Source organism: Chrysemys picta, chromosome 8 (genome assembly GCF_011386835.1).
Source record: "Chrysemys picta bellii isolate R12L10 chromosome 8, ASM1138683v2, whole genome shotgun sequence".
NCBI classification, from domain to species: Eukaryota; Metazoa; Chordata; order Testudines; family Emydidae; genus Chrysemys; species Chrysemys picta.
In genome coordinates, this window is record NC_088798.1 from 2,719,035 (window position 1) to 2,739,612 (window position 20,578).

Sequence of the window (20,578 nt, forward strand, 5' to 3'; positions counted from 1 at the left end):
TGATTTCCCCTTTAGAAAAACCATATTGACTCTTCCCCAACAAATTATGTTCATCCACATGAATGACAATTCTGTTCTTTACTATAGTTTCAACCAGTTTACCCGCTACTGAAGTCAGGCTTACCAGCCTGTAATTGCCAGGATCACCTCTGGAGCCCTTTTTAAAAATTGGCGTCACATTAGCTATCCTCCCGTCATTTGGTACTGAAGCTGATTTTAAAAGGATAGGTTATAGACTACAGTTAGTTCTGTAATTTCACATTTGAGTTCCTTCAATACTCTTGGGTGAATACCATCTGGTCATGGTGACTTACTACTGTTTAGTTTATCAATTGTTCCAAAACCTCCTCTAATGACACCTCAATCTCCGACAGTTCCTCAGATTTGTCATCTAAAAAGAATGGCTCGGGTTTGGGAATTTCCCTCACATCCTCAGATGTGAAGACCAATGCAAATAATTCATTTAGTTTCTCTGCAATGGCCTTACCGTCTTTGAGTGCTCCTTTAGCATCTTGATTGTCCAGTGGCCCCACTGGTTGTTTAGCAGGCTTCCTGCTTCTGATGTACTTCAAAAAGTAATTTTTTGCTAAGTGCTATAAAGTGGATTTGAGGCACTCTGGGCTGTAGCTGAGATTCACTAGTCCAAAGACTTATCCCCTGTTCCCCTTCCAAAAACCAAGAGACAAGATACTTTAATTGATTTTTTTTACTTAAATACAAACATTACAAACGTCAAAAGGTTTTAATGACCAACCAGTCCCAAAAGCCAGTCTCTGCCATAAAGGCCAGTCTGTTCTGGAGGGAAGGTCTTCAGAGAATTTTCCACAAGTCAGTTAATAAATCCAGGAATATTTATCTACCAGCCAAACATCTTAAAAAAATACAGACTTTATTTTATTCTTTTTACAATTAAGTGTAGTCCATTTCCTTTGTAAAGCAGCTAGAGTTGCAGTTTTTAAACCATTTCACAATATATCTAGAAGCAAAAAAAGTTTATGTACACTAGCATACACAAGTTTATCTAGTTACATCAGAGCCGATAATTGTCACTAAATGAGGGGAAGAGGCATCTAATGACAGGAAGAACTACAAGTTTCCCCTCCCCCACTGTCAAGGGGGCATTTCTAGAACAATTACTGCATGGTCAAAAGCTGCTATTCTGACCTCTTGTCTTCAGGTAGACCTGACTGAAGTAGACTTTATTGTATCACATTTAAAATAGGCAGAGTTAACAGACACATACAGAGAAGAGAAAAATGGTGGTTATGAATCGGGGTTTGGTACATTTACTGAGGCCGCCTCTTACTCATCTGCTTGCTGGCCTGCTCCTCCAGCTGCAGGGCAAGCGCCAGGGACTCCACGACATCTGCAATGAAGTTTGGAGTTAGGGGCAGATTGACTTGGACACACGTTGACTTCAGCGGTTGAGACAGTTTCAATTTCACCTTTGTTCTGGGCCCAGAGACTGGAATCTGGGTTTTGTGCGGTTGAAGGGGACAGGAAGAGCTAGGAGCTGAGCAGGGAGGAGGTGGGGAAGTAAGAATACAGCAGGAACTTGGGTGGTTGGTGAGAACCTTGAGTCCCTGACTCCTATCCCTACCCGCCTGCAAGGAAATGCACCCCGGTATTCACCCCCCCACACACACTATTGTGATCCTCTTTGTACAAAATATGCCTTGTGAGGTATTGTTTGAACAACTCCTTCTCACTGGTCAATGATATCATGGTGAAATGTACATAGCAACATTATGTGTAATGTTACAGGCACATGTTCAAACCCACATTGACCAGTTCTACCTAATTGGGCCTAACAGGCCTGTCAAACAAAGGGGTGCATGTTTATAGCTTATATGCAAACTGAGATAAACAGAGTCCTCAGACAACAAGAGAAGAAAGAGGATAAAGAAAATCTGCATTTCAACATACACAGGGGAAAAGAAAGCAGGAAGCCTCTGTCCTCCACCAGACTCCATGTCTCCTTGCTCTCAGCTGGCAAGAAATGTAAGTAGGGGTCACTCTCAGGAAAGTGCTGTTGAAAGGGTGACTGAACTATAAAAATAAGGGCAAAAATACCAAGTGATCTCTCCCAGCCTCTCTCTCTTATGGACTTCAGGAGCAGACCCTGGTCTGAGAGTTTGGTCAGCAATGTACTGACAACATAGTAAGAACTTCACCTTGAACCAAGTTTAGAAAGTGTTCTGTTTATTTTTCTGGTTACCAATTCTAACTTTTATGCCTCATTACTTGTACTTGGTCTTTTTGTAGTTTAATTTTGATTAAAGAACCAAACAAGTTTATCTAGTGTAGTGACTCATTTAGGTAACTCCATTTAAGGTGGCAAGCTGTTATGTATTGATCCCCATAGAGGGCAATGGACCTAATATATCTGTACTGTGCAAGACATTTCTGGGGGGAAATCTGGGACTAGGAGCATGTTGGGTCACCCTCCAAGGCTGGTGGAAGCCGGAGTGTGGCTGGTGTTTGCTGACAGGCTGCTGGTTCAGGGCTGTGGCTTTACAGACACTCAGGCTGTGAGCTGCAGAAGCCTAGGTGGGAGCTGCAGCACCAAGGCACTCCAAGTTGCAGGGCAAGTGGTGACAGCCCCTCACTGCTCTGGGTTGCACCATGAAATGTCATACTCCCTCAGCTCCTGATCTGGCTCTCTGCCTGGCCCGAGAGGCTCCTTCCCTCTGCTCCTGTTCCCCCATCAGCAGCTTCATCTCCCAGCTGTAATCGACATTACTTCCTCTACCTGTGCCACACAAAGCAGCCCCCAGAATGCCATGCCTCTCCGGCCTCTCCAGGGACTGGAGGAGGCTAGACTAGGGGCAGTTCTTATCCTCTTCCAAATCATCAGCTCCACTTGCGGACTCCCAGGATCCTGCCATACATCACAGGGCTGCAGACTGAGGCGAGGATATTTGTGTACAGAAACCACCTTGCTCCCCAAACATTTCACTTCAAGTCCCTCATGAAGTTAGCAGTTAGTATTCCCATGTGCTCCTGGACAGAGATTAATGCCTCCACCCTTCAGAAGGCATTCAGGGTTTGATGTAGCCCCAGTACTTCCAAATAGGGACCATTAAAGCCAAGTTGATATCGAAGTGGGGACAAAAAGACAAGAGTATTCCAAATACTGTTTAGCCAGTCTGACGTTAGTCTGGCCTGGGTATAAACATGGCTAAAATGTAAATAGCTCCGCAACATCACCACGTGTCAACCAGTCAACCGTGTGTATTCACATTATGCTGCCTGCCTCACTGTTGCTATTAGTGCATTCTGGGAAAAATCAAGGTAGCTGAGATAGCGCCTAGGGAACACGTACAGAACAGTATCAGAAGCATACAAGGCAATTCATTCTGCACAGATCTGGGAAGAAGGGCCAGCGAGCTGGGTTATATGCACATAGAGGGGGGAACTGAGTCCCTACAGCAAGTGTTATGGCCTGGATTTAAAAAAAAGGAAAGTGTGCACACCAGCCCTGGGTGCTGGAAATACATGGCTCGCTGCAGTGGCTACAAATATTGCCTTGTGGTAGATGGCCACAAGCCATGTTTAGAACCTGCATATCAGCAACTGTTACAAGTTAGACTCAAGACCCAGTCTAAACTGATGTTCCTTCTCCTGGGAGTGACCAAAATAATTGGTATACATCAATGGAAGGCAGAGATCCCAAGCTTTCCAGGGGTATACAGCATCCATTCCTATACCTTGAAACGGTCACTGGTCCCTCCGACAAGGGAAAACGTATGATCATGTCCTAGACAAGTCAGGATACGCTCAGCATCCTTGGCTAGGCTTCACTGGGTACTGTGGATCACAGAGTTACATTGTACCCTTGGAAAGGATTTTTCTGTACTAACTGGTTAGTGAGTGGACGACACCAGCCAGAATATTGCTTAGGAAAGAATAGGCAACAGGACATACCATTTGCTTAGACAATCACCTCAGCTCTGTCCCCACCACAGGAGGCAGTGGAAGAGGATGAGTTGCATCCAGAAGGATCCCAGAATATTTTACAAGGAAGTCCCACTAACAGGGCTTCGAAGGTATGCATTGACAGCAAGCTCTGAAGTAATCCCAGCTTACCTCCCATGCTGATGAAATTTCTTGATCCTTCCTTTATGAAGCATCTGGCTCTGCTCACAAATGTCTCCAGATCATAGTCTGGTTGCTCTGTCATTTCCAACAGGTCATTGAGTTCAGTCATCTTCTAGATTTAGAAAAGTGACATTGATTAGGAAGTGGCTTTGTGCAAGTTCGGAATGTTTTCATGGCACGTCCTATGCTTCTGTTAAGCAGATCGGAGCTTCTGAAGACAGTCCGTTGCCAATGCCAGCACCAACCACCTGAAGGTTGTAACTGGTAGCGGCTAGACATTACCACAAGCCAGTTTACCTTGAGAGGGTGGGAAAGAAACAGCTAGAATAAGTCACTAATGAGCAAAAGGTGAACATTCTTTAACATTTAATTCCCATGTGCATCACAATCCCAGTTCCTAGAACGCCCAAACACAGTTTACTCAAATATGGCAAGTTGATATCAATATGCAGAAGACAACTTGGGCTCACCCGAATCGTCAAACATACCTGTCTCATTTCTCTGAGTTCTTCTACAGCCTTCTCCTCCAGTTCACTAATCTGAGTCATGGCTTCACGGAAACTGGACATATGGGGAGACAACTCCTCTTCCTCCTCCTTGGAGAGCTAGTGTTCATGGGAAGAAACAAATCCCTGATAAGTATAGAGAAATTGTTCTTTGAGCCTCCAAATTCTGTTCCCAAAGTCGGTTACTCCTAGCTGCTTGGCTATGTTCACTGTCTGAGGCTTAAAATAGTGGGGGGGTTATTATCCCTGCTTTAAGTAGATATTGCAAATTTAAATAATTCTGAAATGTAACCAATAATTTTAAACTTTGAAGTTTAGTGTGAAAGATACTAGACTGCAAAATAGATTTTTGCCCATTCATTGAATTTTGTGCACATTTGTGATAAGATGCTATTATATTAACAAAGTATACAATAATGATAGATTTGCTTTTACACAATAATCAAGTTTAGCCATATATTAATGGGAAATTTTAAACCACGGGTGTATATTAAGCAAAATCAGTTTAATAACAGTTAGACCTGGCTTGGCTAGTAGTCTTTAGAACATCTCTATAGTTGATTGCACTTCAATCTACCCTATATGGGTAACTAGCATGCAACGGACGAGTTTGTAATTTAGATGCCCAAGGATTTTTTTTTAATCTGTACACGGATATTTTCTGGATGTTTTGGTTTGTGCGATGCCCCGTGATAAAGTTTGTTTTTAGTAACCCAAATGTATACACAGATGAACTTACATTATAAAGTAAGAGACCAAATCATTTACTACAATCTATGGTTTGTTTTTATTTTTCCAATTTTTTTTAGCACAAATATACCTATTTAGATGCTTTTGCAATTTTGCATCAAGAGCATAGTTTTTGCTTTGAAGTGTGCATTACTAGCTTTTGGTAGCATAGTACCTAGCGCTGGTTATTTGGTCTCTGAAGCAGATTTCATAAACTGAAGTGTGGGAAAGCCATTAACTATAGAGTGTAACAACATACGTCATGCTGAAGACTTGACTCTTCTTCACTGCTGTCCAGTTCCTCATTCTCCGTTTCCATACAATTCTGCATCTCACCACTCCCACCATTGTAAGGACTGAGCTCTTTCACTCTGCACAGGAGGAAGACTGCTTTATGACAAAGTCTGCTTTGCCCCAAACTGTTACTTGGTAAGGGTCACCTTAAATAGTTACTGCTACTTCCAGATCTCTCCAAGCCAGCATTCGGCTCGGAGAAAGATGCCATGTTGACAGCCTTGAACGTTATCTCCCCACACAGCACACACACGGGTAGCAAAAACCCTCCTAGGGGTGCTGGGAGGTTAAATTCCTTAACAATTGGGAGGTGCTTCTCCCAAGGTGCCTCATCAGTATAGGTCTACCTGGCTTCTAGGACTTATGTCTAATCAAGCCACTGTTTCTATCAGAGACAAACTGCCAAGGTGGTTGGCAACACTGAAAACTGTCAGTTGAACTTTAACTGTAGACGAACTTCCCAAACTGACATGTCATTACCAGCTAGGACTTTAAGCAGTCATTGGGGTTAGCTGACCTAAATGCTAAACATTTGCTTTATGAGCTGCTTCGAGACAGAGGCTGTGACTTGAATACTCAGTACTAAATTAGCTGTAACCTACCTGGAAGGGGGGATGGTCACCAAATCAACCCACCAGCTCCTTTTTCCCATAACCATGAATAATCTGAGCAAGGGACACTTGTGATTATTGGAACCATTTATTCAAAGGTTATGGCTCCGAGGCGGACGGCTGAAAGGCATCAAAACTCTGCTTCTCTCAGCTCCATGCAGTCAGTATCCAGATTTAGGTATTTCCTTAAAGAGCTTTAAAGCCACCTATGGCCGTTAAACCTGCCATGGTATATTTCATATACGGCACTCCCCTCCCCACCCCCAGTATGCAATTGGGCACACAACAGGCACTAGATGGTTATAGTGCAGTGCCCTTTCTCCAGTGTTACACCTAGAAGTTGTTTGACTGGCGCTGGCATAAGGAAACTGGACTAAGGGAATGTCTACACTACAAACTTAAGTCAACGTACAGCCACTGCAGTAATTACTGCAGTTTTTCATGTCCACACTACCCTCCTCCTGTCGGTGGTGTGCATCCTCACTAGGAGCCCTTGCATTGACTTAACAGACAGGGGTGGGAGGGGGGGCTGCTGAGAGCCCAGGCAGTAGCCAGGCTCCAGCTGGAGCCCCCCACCCACTTCAGGGTGACAGCCTGAGCTGTGAGCACGGCATAGGGTTCGCAGTAGGGAACCTACAAGCCTTTCTTGTCAATGTCATGACTGCCTCAGGCTCACAGCAGCCAGGGGGCTCACAGCTGAAGCTGTGAAATTGACACAACAGGCTGGTAGGCTCTCTGCTGTGAAATTGAGCTGAGCCGAGCCCAGTGCCAGTTTTACAGCTGAGGCTGTCACCTCAGGGTGGGGGATTGGAGACTCCAGCTGTGAGCCCAGCTGGCAGGGAGAGGGCAGCTGTGAGCTCCATGCAGGGCTCAATTTCCTAGTAGGGAGCCTACCAGCCTTTCTTGTCAATTTCGTGGCTCCAGCTGTGAGCCCCCTGCTGCAGAGCAGAGCTGTGAAATTGACATGGGCAGTTGTAAGCCAGTGTCTGGGTAGACACTGGATTGCCCTGACTACACTGATATAAGCACTATGCCTCTCGTGGAGGCAGAGTTATTACATCAGTGTAGTTGGGCACTTACATCAGTAGGAGCAAGGCTGTAGTGTTGACACTGACGTAATTAGGTCAACGTAAGGCAGCTTACAGCGACCCAACTCTGTAGTGTAGACCAGGCCCAAATAAGGTCAGTGTGAAAGAAGATTCCATTTCAGAGCAGCTGCAGCTGTTACCATCACCTCCCAACACCCATATATGAAACATAGGAATTTAGAGACTGGGGAAAAGAGGTATTATGATCAATGACCTGAAAGTGGAACATCAGATTTGGAAGCATGTAGGAACATGTGTCAAGATTAGCAATAGTCAGTCTACCCAAAGAGATTATCCAAGACAAAAGAAAACGCTATTTAACACCTCAGTAGAAAATGATTGCAGCAGATCTACATCTATGAACTAGAGACCGCTCCCTTCATAAGGTTCTGATAATTAATGGCCTTTCATGGGATACTGGGGAAAGTTGCAGAAAGGAAGACTGCAGAGGAATAGAAACCTGTGGAGAGCAGGTGCCTGATCTTTAACATCCGGCATCATCCAAAAGTGACAAGTTCTGCATCAGTGGGATTTCTTCCCTCAACCCCAGATTCCAAGGCCAGAAGAAACCATTCTGATCCATCTAGTCTGACCTCCTGTATAACACAGGCCAGAGAACTTCCAAAATAATTCCTAGAGCAGATTTTTTTTGTTTTGTTTTTTGTTTAAAAAGATCCAATTTTGATTTAAAATTAGTCAGAGATGGAGAAATCCACCACGGCCCTTGGTAAATTGTTCCAATGGTTAATTAATTATTCTCACCAATAAAAAACATACATCTTATTTTCAGTCCGAACGTGTCTAGCTTCAACTTCCAGCCACTGAATCATGTTAGACCTTTTCATGAAAAATTGGAAAGCCCATTTTCCCCCATAGATATTTACAGTCTGTAATCAAGTCCCCCTTTAACCTTCCCTTTGTTAAACTAAATAGTTTAAAGGGATAGACTCAAGAAGCTCAAAGGATTAGAAAAAATGCCTTAATCATTCTGAAGGCTCTTCTCTGAACTTCAATTTATCAACAGCCTTCTTGAATTGTGAGCATCAGAAACTGGACAATATTCCAGCAGTGGTCACACCAGCGCCACATACAGAAGTAAAATAACCTCTCTGTTCTTATTTGAGATTCCGGTTTATGCATCTCAACATCCCATTAGCAATTTTGGCCAGTGTCACCTTGGGAGGTCAGGTTCAGCTGATTATCCATCATGACCCCCAAATCTTGTTCAGGATCACTGCTTCCCAGTAGAGAGTCACCCACATCCTGTAAGTATGGCCTACATTCTTTGTTCCTAGATTTATGCAATAACATTTAGCCATATTAAAAATGCATATTGTTTGCTTGTGCCCAGTTAACTAAGCGATTCTGAATTAGTAATCTGTTCTCTTCATTATTTACCACTTCCAATTTTTGGATCATCTGCAAACATTCAATGATTTTATTTTTTCTTCCAGGTCATTGATAAAAATGTTAAATGGCACAGGGCCAAGAACAGGTGCCCGTTGGACCCTGCTGGAAACACACCTGCTTAAAGACCATTCCCCTTTTACAATTACATTGAGAGCCATCAGTTAGCCAGTTTTTAATCCATTTAATGTGTACTGTTCTGGTTTTTTAATCTTACTTGATACTGCATGACATTTAAACAGCCTTACGGAAATCTAAGTATATTACATCAAACACAATTACCTTTACCAATCAAACTTGTAATCTCAAAAAAATTAAGTGAGTTTGACAGGATCTATTTTCCATAAACCCACATTGATTTGCATTAGTTCTATTACCTACCTTTAATTCTTTAAAAATAGAGTCCCCCATTAGCCACCTCATCAGTCTGACAGGTCTATAGTTACCCAGGTCAGCCCATTTACCCTTTTAAAAATTGGCACAATATTAGCGTTTTCCCATTTTCTGGGACTTCCCCAGTGCCCCAAGACTTATTGAAAAAAAAAACTCAACAGACCAGCAAGCTCCAAAAAAAAAAAAAAAAAAAAAAAAAAAACCACTCTTGTTGCAGGTTATTTGGACCCATGAATTTAAAAATGTCCAACCCAAGCTGGGTCAGACCAATGATCCATCTAGCCCATCTCCTACCTTTGGACAACAGCCAGTGCCAGATGCTTTAGAGGGAATCAACAGAACAGGGCAGTTATCAAGTGATCCATCCTGTCATCCAGTCCCAGCATCTGGCAGTCAGAGGCTTAGGGACACCCAGAGCATGAGGCTGCATCCCTGACCATTTTGGCTAATAGCCACTGACAGACTTATCCTCCATGAATGTATCTAGTTCTTTTTTTAACCCAGTTATACCTTTGGCTTTCACAACACCCTGGCAACATTGTACTTCCTTTTCTTGGTTTTAAACTTGCTATTAATTTTGTTGGGTGACCCTTGGGGGGGAGGGGAGGGGACATTTTCTTATTCACTTTCTCCACACCATTTATGATTTCATAGTCCTTTATCATATCCTCCCTCTCAGTTGTCATCTCTTTTCTAAGCTAACAGGTCCCTTTTTAATCTCTTCATATGGAAGCTGTCCTAAACCCCTAATCATTTGTATTGCCCTTCTCTGTACCTTCTCCAATTCTAACATCTTTTTGAGATGGGGCAGTCAGAACTGCATGCAGTACTTGAGGCGTGGGCACACCATGGATTTATGTAGTGGTATTATGATATTTTCGGTCTTATTATTTATTCCTTTCCTAATGGCTCCTAATCAGGAGGTCAATTAATGACAGTTAACTCAAGCGATTAACACAAAACAAATTAGATTTTAAAAGTCGTGATTAATCAGTTTTAAAATCGCACTGTTAAACAATAGAAAACCAATTTAAATTATAAATATTTTTTGATATTTTCTACATTTTCAAATATATTGATTTCAATTGCAATACAGAATACAAAGTGTACAGTGCTCACTTTATGAGATTGAATGCAGTACTATTAAATTTCTCAGATTAGAGAGAAATAAGAATTCAACAAGTCACTAAACTGAGTGGAAGAGAGGAAAGATAGTCCAGTGTCTAGGGTTAGATTGTGACTACAAAGACCTGGGTTGAATTCCCTGTTCTGCCACAAACTTCCTGTGTGATCACAGGCAAGTCAGCTCTGTGCCTCATTTCCCCCCATCTAAAGGGGGAATACTACCACCTGAATGGGGCATTGTGAGGACAACTATATTAAAGATTGTGAGGCACTCATACTACGGTAATGAGGGCCGTAAATATTTAAGTTCGTGCTGCAGGGTTGACACTAATAAGTCTGTGGGATACTATCTACTGTTTAAAAGTCAGTAGCATTCAGGACCTAAAGTACTTTGATCAGATGTGCCATCAACATTAATCACCAGCTACTGATGATCTTCTACCAACTACATCTCCCAACCAAATGAGACGCTGCCTAATGCCTTAGCCAACAATTACAACTTAAAAAAACTCCAGACAGCTTGGCAAGTTAACATACAGATTTATGGGCTACACATCCCTTTAGCCAGCTTTGTAGGGAAAAGGGACCATTCAGGAGATTTGGCATTATTTGCAAGAGTACCCCAACACAACTGGTACATAAATTTAATGTAATTTTAAATTAGATAGTCGCTCTGCAGTTTGCCTTTGATGACCCGCAACAAGGAAACACTAGAGTTTTTGCCCTTTTGTTTCTTTTTGACAAAGTATAAAGGGCCTGAAAGGTTTGGGTTTTTCCAAAAGAGTTTGCTTTTTCTCTCACCAGAGAAATTCAGGTCTTGTCCAAACTGTTTTTCCCTGGAAAATAGCCTGAAGTGCTAGTTGGTACAACATTGTATACGAAGTGAAGCAATTTGTATCCAAGCAACTTAAAATAAACACTCATTTTACTAATACCTGACAAATAGCAGGAAGAAAAACCAACCAAACATGGCCTGGGCATTTCTGAGTTCTCCAAGGCTGATAGCAGGCCAGGGAAGGCAAGACTTCACATTCCTGATCCTTCTAAGGTAAAGGCAGGCAGATTTTTTTAAAACCCTCCACTCTCCCCTTTTGCTTCTATACAACTGCAAGCAGCAGAAAAGGGAACAAATCCTGTTTTCACTTCTCAGGCCATTTTTAAAGTGCAATCCTAACCTGAAAGCTAGGAAACCTAACCAAGGTTTCAATGCATTCTCTTTATTGGTAATTATGCCCTAGCCAGGAAGGCTCTAAGTTGGCTTTTAGAACCCATTTTGATTGAGCAGATTTGACCCGGAGTCAGAACAAACATAGAAAACCAAGCTGCTCTGAAGAGTGACCTAAGGCGGGCGATAAAAATGTTTGCTCGGGAGTTAGAGAGTCATGATCCCCATTGCAATGGGAGAAGAAATTCACAAGTGAGAAACCAATAGAGGGTCCTGTGGCACCTTTAAGACTAACAGAAGTATTGGGAGCATAAGCTTTCGTGGGTAAGAACCTCACTTCTTCAGATGCAAGTCTTTGGCCTGGTCCACACTAACCCCCCACTTCGGACTAAGGTATGCAAATTCAGCTATGTTAATAACGTAGCTGAAGTCGAAGTACCTTAGTCCGAACTTACCGTGGGTCCAGACGTGACAGGCAGGCTCCCCCGTCGATGCCGCGTACTCCTCTCGCTGAGCTGGAGTACCGGCATCGACGGCAAGCACTTCCGGGATCGATTTATCGCGTCTAGACAAGACGCGATAAATCGATCCCAGAAGATCGATTGCTTACATCCGGACCAGGAAGTAAGTATAGATGTGCCCTTAAAGGTGCCACAGGACCCTCTGTTGCTTTTTACAGATTCAGACTAACACGGCTACCCCTCTGATACAAGTGAGAAAGGCCATTACCTGTCAGCATATCTCAGGGTGTTTAAGGTGTACTCACACGAACTCATGCCTGGGGAAATCATTGCAATCTGAAAACAAATGGAAGATAATAAGCAGGTGTCAAGCTTTTGCTTACTGATAAATGCTTTGCCTGACAAGACAAAGGCTCTCTAGAAAGCAAAACTATTCCTAGAAAAACTGCACGAAGTTTTGACTGCTACAGAAAGTCTTAAAACTGGGAATTTGGTTTCTATTCCCAGCTCTGCCACTGGCTCATTTGGGCTTCTGAAAGGGCACTAATGTTCTATCAGAGTAAAATGCTGCATCAGTCAGCATCCAGTAGGAAGTGCAAGTTTACTCAGCAATTTACTCTGGCCCTGCTCCCGGCTGTTACTCAGAAGCATCAGGGATTTGACTCAAGAAAGTTCACTAGCTTTTATCCCTGTAAAGCTGTGGGATGGGCAGCGGATTTCACTGACTTTCTGGTTCATGTATTTATAAAGCAATATCTACACCCTGAATGCACAGCCTTTCTGGCTCATCACCAGCCAAGAACCAGCTTTCTGATGCAAGGAAAGAAGGTAAACCTCTTTTCACTCGTGAAATTATCCAATTTGGCCTGGAGTCACCAAGACAAATATGAAACCACAGAGTCACCTAGAAAGTCACTTGTCAGATTGGCCCACACTTTAAGTATTATGAACCTCAAAGATGATAAATTGATAGAGAATTAGAACATGCATTTTAAGGTGCCCACAAAGCATTTACACTTACCATACAGGTCCTGGAGTTTGCCCCTATGAATGAGTCTCTCAGCACCTGGGTCAGCTTGCTTTCCCTGAAAGGTGTATGAGATTTGTTCTGACCTAGTGCTCGGATACATTCCTGAAGGGGCAAAATAGATCCCATTAATGTAATGTCTGCCATCTTGGTTGACAAGTCTCCACAGAATAGTTCCTACCTACCTTTTGTAACTGTTGTTCTTCGAGATGCATTGCTCATGTCAATTCCATTCTAGGTGTGCGTGTGCCCGTGCCCACATGTGCAGCCGGAGATTTTTGCCTTAGCAGTCTCTGTAGGGTTGGCTGTGGCACCCTCTTGAGTGCCATGTTCACGCGTCAGTATATTAGGTGCCGCCAGCCCTATGCCCCCTCCGTTCCTTCTTGCTGGCAACTCCGACAGAGGGGCAGGAGGGCAGGTAATGGAATGGACATGAGCAACACATCTTGAAAATTATATTGAGATGTGCCTATCTCAGAGCTGGAAGGGACCTTGAAAGGTCATCGAGTTCAGCCCCCTGCTTTCACTAGCAGGACCAAGTATTAATTTTTTGCCCCAGATCCCTAAGTGGCCCCCTCAAGGATTGAACTCACAACCCTGGGTTTAGCAGGCCAATGTTCAAACCACTGAGCTATCCCTCCCCACCCCCTACGAAAGGTAAGTAACTGTTTTTTCTCCGAGTGCTTGCTCATGTCGATTTTATCCTAGATGACTCTCAAGCAGTATCCCTGGAGGCAGGCTCAAAGTTCACGGTCGTCTGGTTTGCAACACTGCTCTGCCAAAGCCAGCATCGTCTCGGGCTTGCTGGGTAAGCGCATAATGAGATGTAAACGTGTGGCTAGATGACCAGGTAGCGGCCCTGCAGATATCCTGAGTCGGCACTTGGGCTAGGAAGGCTGCTGCCAAAGCCTGCATCCTAGTCGAGTGAGCAGTCACAGTCACCGGTGGAAGCACTCGTGACAATGTATCCCATAATGCTTTATGGAAATATGACATAACTGGAATGTTTTATGCTACATGTGCCATATAACATCTCTGTAAAGGTTATGGTCTACTGAATCTATTCATCTTATTTGTACACATCATTTTTGTACTTGAAATTATGAATATTGGCTGTATACTTGCTTGATTTCTAAGTAAGCTCTGTAAGGCATTTGGTCAGCTTCTTTAGAAAGGAATTTGCAAAGTTAAGTGCCCAATCAAGAAGCACTTAAAGAACAATGGATCTTGGAATGCTCCAATCCACATAAGAAGTCTACTTGAGAACGTTCAAGGTAGCATGTGAACAATGGCTGCTACCTGCAGTTCTGAGTCATGCATGGACATGTGGCTTGCCCATGTGACTCCAAAACGCCATCTTGGAGCTGGACTTTGCATAGGAGAGAGTCTCCACCCACAAGAGAAAAAGTCTATTTAAACCCATGGGAGACCCCTCCATTTGGTCTTCAGCTGGCTAAAGAGAGAGCCTCTCCACTCCCAAAGATACCTGAAAGAAACTGGAACAAAGGGCAACAACTACAGGGGGTCTGAGTGACTGCTGGACCCAGACTAGAAGGAGATTAGTCTGTAAAAGGAAGCTTACTGTAACTGGTGAGGTTTTTATCTGCATTCAGTTTCTTACTGTATTAGACAGACTCACGGGTTTTATTTTATTTTGCTTGGTAATTCAGTTTGTTCTGTTTGTTACTACTTGGAACCATTAAATCCTACTTTCTGTATTTAATAAAATTACTTTTTACTTATTAATTAACCCAGAGTATGTATTAATACCGGGGGGGGGGGGGGAAAAGGGGGACGGCAAACACTATCAGTGTATAGAGGGCGAACAATTTAGGAGTTTACCCCGTATAAGCTTTATACAGGATAAAACGGATTTATTTGGGGTTTGGACCCCATTGGGAGTTGGACATCTGAGTGTTAAAGACAGGAACACTTCTGTAAATTGCTTTCATTTAAGCCTATAGCTGTTAGGGGACGTGGTTCAGATCCTGGGTCCGGGTTTGCAGCAGGCTAGCGGGTCTGGCTCAAACCAGGCAGGGCACTGAAGTCCCAGGCTGCAGGGCAGGAAAGCAAGGGCAGAAGTAGTCTTGGCACATCGGGTGGCAACCCCCAGGGGGTTTCTGTGATCCAACCTGTCACAGCACTTTTGCCAGCTCGTAGCAGTAGCGGATGCAGGCCATGATCCAGGATGTAATCCTCTGAGCAGACACTGGGCAACCTTTCATCCTGTCTGCCACTGCAATGAACACCTGCGTTGACTTACGAAACTGCTTAGTCCTGACGATGTAGAAAACAAGTGCCTCCTGACGTCCAGAGCATGCAATTTGCACTTCTGTTCCAATTTATGAGGCTTTGGGAAGAAGACAGGTAAGTATACGTCCTGGCCAGTATGAAACTGGGAAACTACCTTGGGCAGGAATGCTGAGTGCAGCTGCAGCTGGACTTGTCCTTGTCTAACACCGTATAGGGCAGCTCCAAAGTAAGCACCCTGATCTCAGAGACCCAATGGGCAGATGTTATCGCGACCAAGAAAGAAACTTTCCAGGAGGAGGAGGGAGCAGGAAGCTAGAGGCTTGAAGGGAGGACCCATGAGCCACGACAGCACAAGGTTCAAGTCTCAGGGAGAGATGGGATCCCTGATGTGCAGGTAGAGGCACTCCAGACCTTTCAAAAACCAGGGGATTTGTAGGGAGGGGTTAAGGGTGTTTTTTTGTTATGTTAGATCACGATTCCTACAGATGACTGCTTGTTTACTTACCTGATCAGTAGTCGGGGGTCACCAGTGAGGTTAGGTAGGTGTGTGGTCCCAGCTCTGTGCAGACAGCTGGCACGGCAGACCATGAGTGAACTGTCCAATGACAAGAGCCATTAAGAGACAGCCATCCAGCTAGGTTTATTGTCGACAAAGCATGGTAGTAGTATCCCACAGACTCTACTAGACCACTAATACATATATGCCCGTAACAACTGACCAGCTCAGTGAACGGCGGGACTTTCCATTCCTCCCTAAGGCCAGACAGATACTTCCTTTGAGATACATCTTTATACCCCAAGACAAACAAGTTAGTTACTGCCCCCTGACATCACTAGTTATCACCCATCATCTTGTACATGTTGCTTCGATCAAAACCTCTCCTTTACATACGGTCATCCTGACCTTATCTTTTAGGAGGCATCAGCGTGTTCCTGTTATCCTTGGGTAATGTTTTTGTACTATCATTGCTATCGGGATGTTCTGGTACCACTTGATATCAGTTTGCATGAATAATCTGACTAGCACTTCTTAGGAATGTGTATTTCTGCAATATCAGCCCTGTTTTTGCCAGATTGTGAGCAGGTCTTGCCTCATACCAGGCCTCTAATACAAGGGGTTATATCTCAGTCTCTCTTCCTACTACACCAGGGAGGGGACGATGGAGGCCAGGGAGACCATGCAAATCTTCAACTTCCTGAGATATTTGAGGCATCGTAGGTACAGAATGGGTCTGAGGCCCCCTTTTGCTTTGGGGATTAGGAAGCAACTGAAGTAGAATTCCTGTCCCTTCATGTCCCAAGGGACCTCCTCCTCCCCCACCCCCAGGTCCAGGAGGTTCTCGACCTCATGAGAAGGGTCCCTGAAGAGGGGGGATGGAAGGGAGGGGTGACTGCGGTGACCCGCGACCAGGCCGAATGGTAGGGACGAAGATGGTTGAGAAAAGAACAAGGTGGATCTGGGGAGTTGACTGGAACGTTGCTCTCGAGCACACCTTCAAAATGAGCGTTTCTGGCCCCTGGGATGTTTTAGGGGGCTGGGCTGCGCAGGTTAGCGGGAGGAGGAAGGGCAGCAATGACTAAAGCTCGTGTCTCTATCCCTTCTCCTTGCAGACCCCTGTCAAGGCTGCCAAGGCCTTGGTGGCAGCGGCCGGAACGGCTTCCTCGACTATTGCGGCGTATGCAGATCCAGGGAGCGAAAGGCAGCCCAAGTGTCCTTTAGGTCATGCAACCACGAGTCAGTCTGCTCTGTGAAGAGGCCATTCCCATCAAATGGGAGATCTTGAATTGACGCCTGCATTTCTTGGGACAGGCCAGCGGTCTGAAGCCAGGAGCTGCGCCTCACGACCACCGCCAATGTGACCACCCTCGCCGCCAAGTCAGCCGCGTCCCACTCAACTGCCCTCTGGGGCGTCCTGATGGCTGGCTTGCCCTCGAAGGGAGCCTTTGCCACTTCCTGCAGCACAGGCAGTGCAGTCGGCACTGGTAGAGGCCTCTGCTCTTTAGGCGCCAGTGGAGTCTGGGAAGGAGTCGGCCCCACCACAAGTCTGGGTCCCCTGCAGCTCCTGGGAGTCAGTGGTGGATCCCTTGGGGGGCTAGGGGCCCTGATTGGGGAAGCATGTCCATGTGGCTCCAGTGTGGGCGGGCAGCCTGAACTGGGACCTTTGCCTGATACTCCATGATCTTTCTTGCCTGGTGCCGGGGAGACATGCTTCTTGGCCTTCTTTTGGGCACTAGTGATGGAAAGTGGTGCTGGGCTGACCCCGGTGCGCTACACACCGAGACCGAAGTACTAGGAATAAAGTCTGGACAGGAAGGCTCGGAAGCCAGGCAAAGAGCAGTCTCCATGAGAAGGGCCCTCAGATGGATGTTGTGCTCTTTCTTGGTCCTGGGCTGAAAGTTTTTGCAAATGCAACACTTGTCCTTCACATGCGACTCCCCCAAGCACTTCAGGCAGCTGCTCTGGGGGGTCACTAACAGGCATAGGCCTGTTGCAGTCCAAGCAGAAATCCTCATTGGGACTCTACTATAAACAAATTATTTACACAGTCCTAAGGCTTGAAGTCAGAAGGGACGAAAAACCGCTAGCCAAGGAAAAGGCGAGCCAACTAGCCACCACGGGCGGTAGGAAGGAACTGAAGGGGTGTAGGGCTGGTGGCGCCTAATATATCAACGCAGGAGCGTGACACTCAAGAGGGCACCCCAGCCGACCCCCGGGATACCTCTAAGGCAAAAATCTCCGACAGCTGTGCACGTGGGCACACGCACACCTAGAATGGAACAAACATGAGCAAGCACTCTAAGAACTAGTCAATAATAAGCTATTGTAGCAGCAACTAGAGGACTCAAGCAGGGTCAAAGCCACATTCTGCTAAGTACTATACAGACACAAAGGAAGATATGGCCCCTGCCTCAGAGCTTCTAGCTATTGGACTCTTACAGGAACACCTTAGACAATCCTAACTGCTTGGATTTTTAAATACACTACTTGGGTAGCGCTTCAGAGAATGTTCTAGCAGTCCCTGGGCCAACAAGGTTTAAGCTCAGAGGGGGAGCTGTGTTAGTCTGGATCTGTAAAAAGCAACAGAGTCCTGTGGCACCTTTAAGATTAACAGATGTATTGGAGCATAAACTTTTGTGGGTGAATACCCACTTCGTCAGACGCATGTTTAAGCTATTAGACTCCTGACAAAAGGATTCTGAATGGAAAGACGTGCAGCATAACTTTCAATGTACAGAGTTGGCCTCCTTTGAGGACTGTCCATTTAAAAAAAAAGACTAAAAGAGCATCCTGTAAGGAACAGCCCTGCATTGCAAGAAGATGGATTAGATAATCCAATAGCATTTCCATCCAACCTTTGCTGATTCACATTGACATTGCTCGGAGTTCTACTCTACCTTCAAAGCCAGAAGGCTCTTGTTTATTTCTGCCCCTTCCATGCGTGTCTGCCGATCAGCACTAGAAGTATCTGCACCTCTCTCATTTCCAGCTAAGTCGACCAAGGAAAATTTGCCATGTAATTTCCCTCTTCTGCGTAGTATGATTTGGAAGCAGGCATGTGACCGTGAGGAGCTAGAGTTTGCAAAGGTCTGTCCAGATGTCCTACAGTGGAGATATGGATGAAGTTTATTACAATTTTAGATATCACAAAGCATCTTTCATGCCTAGCTCCCCAGCACTAAGCAAGAACATTCATAAGCTATTCACAAATGAAGTCAGTAAAAAGTCTAGTTTATCTGGTCGGTTTTAACAAAACCTTTCAGACATTAATCCAACTGAATTAAAAAAAAGTCATTTCATTATTCCCACAGCTTGATTTAATCAAGCCCTAATCCTTCTCTGCTATACTCCTTTGCAGACACTCCCATTATTGGCTGCACTTTGAGACTCAAATCAAACATCTCTTGAAGAGACTTTGAAGCTGTATATGGAGGCTGTCACTTTTACTAAGGAACATTTTTCCAGATTGCATGGAGAAAAATGCTTCAGAAAGCAGTTTACCACCAATCCCAACTAGTAACAGGAAATACATCAACCCCTGTGCCTCAGAAGTCTGACCTTGATGTTTTGTAGTTTGAGTGTGCACTGCCAGCAATTAGAGAGGTCTCAGGGTACAGAATCAGCTTGCCTAGCTAGAATGCCTCTGACTGACTACACTCCGATTGCTCACAGGTATTCAATGCCTAGAATGATACCTGCCCTCTCTTGAAGCCTTATAACCCTCATTCCGTTTCCCTACCATTTATACCCTGGAATAGACCACACACCATGCCATATCATGTTTTGTGTTTACACTGCAAGATGAGACCGGTTCCTTATTTTGGAACAGTTTACCCATTGTTTAGTACCATTCACACTTGGGTACCAGTCAAGTTAGTCCAGCAGTTAATGCTATCTGATGCACTGTAGATGCTCTGAAATCCTTAAAGATTTTTAAGTATGTTAATTAATAACCCCTGGAGGGTTGACAGGTCCAGATTTGGTTTGCTGCAAGGCAGCACTACACGTATTCAGCAAGTATATGGTGTGATCCTAAGAATCCCTCAATGCCAGCTGGAAAGGGCTCTCTGTTCTGTCAGCAACTCCTATCAGGCCTGACAAACCCACTACACCTAACACTGCTTTCAGAGTTTTTACCCAAGAAGCGTCTTGTGCAGTATCAAATGGAATCGGATGACACACTGGTCGGCACTATTGTTGTGCAATGTATGCACTGACACTACATGATGAATTGTGTGTGCCTATGCTTTAAAGTCTGTAACTAAACAAAGAGAAACAGATTCTCTTCCAGACAGGAGGGAAGGCAAGTCTCTGTACAATGCAAATTAAGCATGGTAAAGCTGACACAAAGGAAGCCCCATTTGCATGCAGAGTCAACAGGAAAAACAGGTTGATGGGGAGGGGATGTGAACTCAACATAGCACCAGCATACTAGAGAACAAGCAACTGGGAAGAAGTCTGATTTGGGGGTGCATTACAAAGATTTACTGGACTACTGAAGAAGGGAAAAGAACCCCTTTGTAGGACACAGGAGGATTCATGAAAATCTGGACCCTGGTTATGGACTGAAAACCCAGCAGCTCTGTCAAAGACTGAATTCTGGAGAGGACCGCTAGTTGTTTGAATAGGAAAGGTAACCATTATTCAGTGTACAGTTAGGATTGCATTTGATATTTTGTTTTATTTGTAACCTGATCTTAATATTCTTACTCAACTACTCATGTGAATCTGTTCTTTATTAATAAACGGATTCTTTTTTGTATTATAACTACATCTCAGTATTGTGGTATTAAGCAAAGTGTGAATCCTATATTGAATCAAACAATTCCCTTTGGGAGAGACAGCAGACTTGGTAATTACTGTGCATGGGACCGGACACTACAAGCTGATACTTCTGAGGTGCATCTAATAGCCTGCAA

The 20,578-nt window shown here is 44.5% G+C and overlaps 1 protein-coding gene across 6 annotated transcripts in view; it reads right to left on the minus strand.

Annotated features, from left to right (window-relative positions):
* Window positions 1-691: 691 nt before the first annotated feature.
* Window positions 692-20,578, minus strand: part of KIF2C (kinesin family member 2C) — a 47,995-nt gene continuing 28,108 nt past the window's right edge. For 3 of the 6 annotated variants that reach the window (XM_065553702.1, XM_065553701.1, XM_024103904.3), the window contains 7 exons: window positions 18,557-18,761; window positions 12,902-13,012; window positions 12,149-12,216; window positions 5,596-5,707; window positions 4,590-4,706; window positions 4,090-4,210; window positions 692-1,366 (listed from right to left, as the gene is read on the minus strand). In XM_065553702.1, the coding sequence (XP_065409774.1) occupies window positions 1,287-1,366; window positions 4,090-4,210; window positions 4,590-4,706; window positions 5,596-5,707; window positions 12,149-12,216; window positions 12,902-13,012; window positions 18,557-18,761 (814 nt within the window). In that variant the 3' untranslated portion in view covers window positions 692-1,286. Of the gene's footprint in view, window positions 1,367-4,089; window positions 4,214-4,589; window positions 4,707-5,595; window positions 5,708-12,148; window positions 12,217-12,901; window positions 13,013-18,556; window positions 18,762-20,578 lie in introns of all 6 variants that reach the window. The other 3 variants (XM_008166719.4, XM_005303032.5, XM_042851491.2) reach the window with 1 other exon arrangement.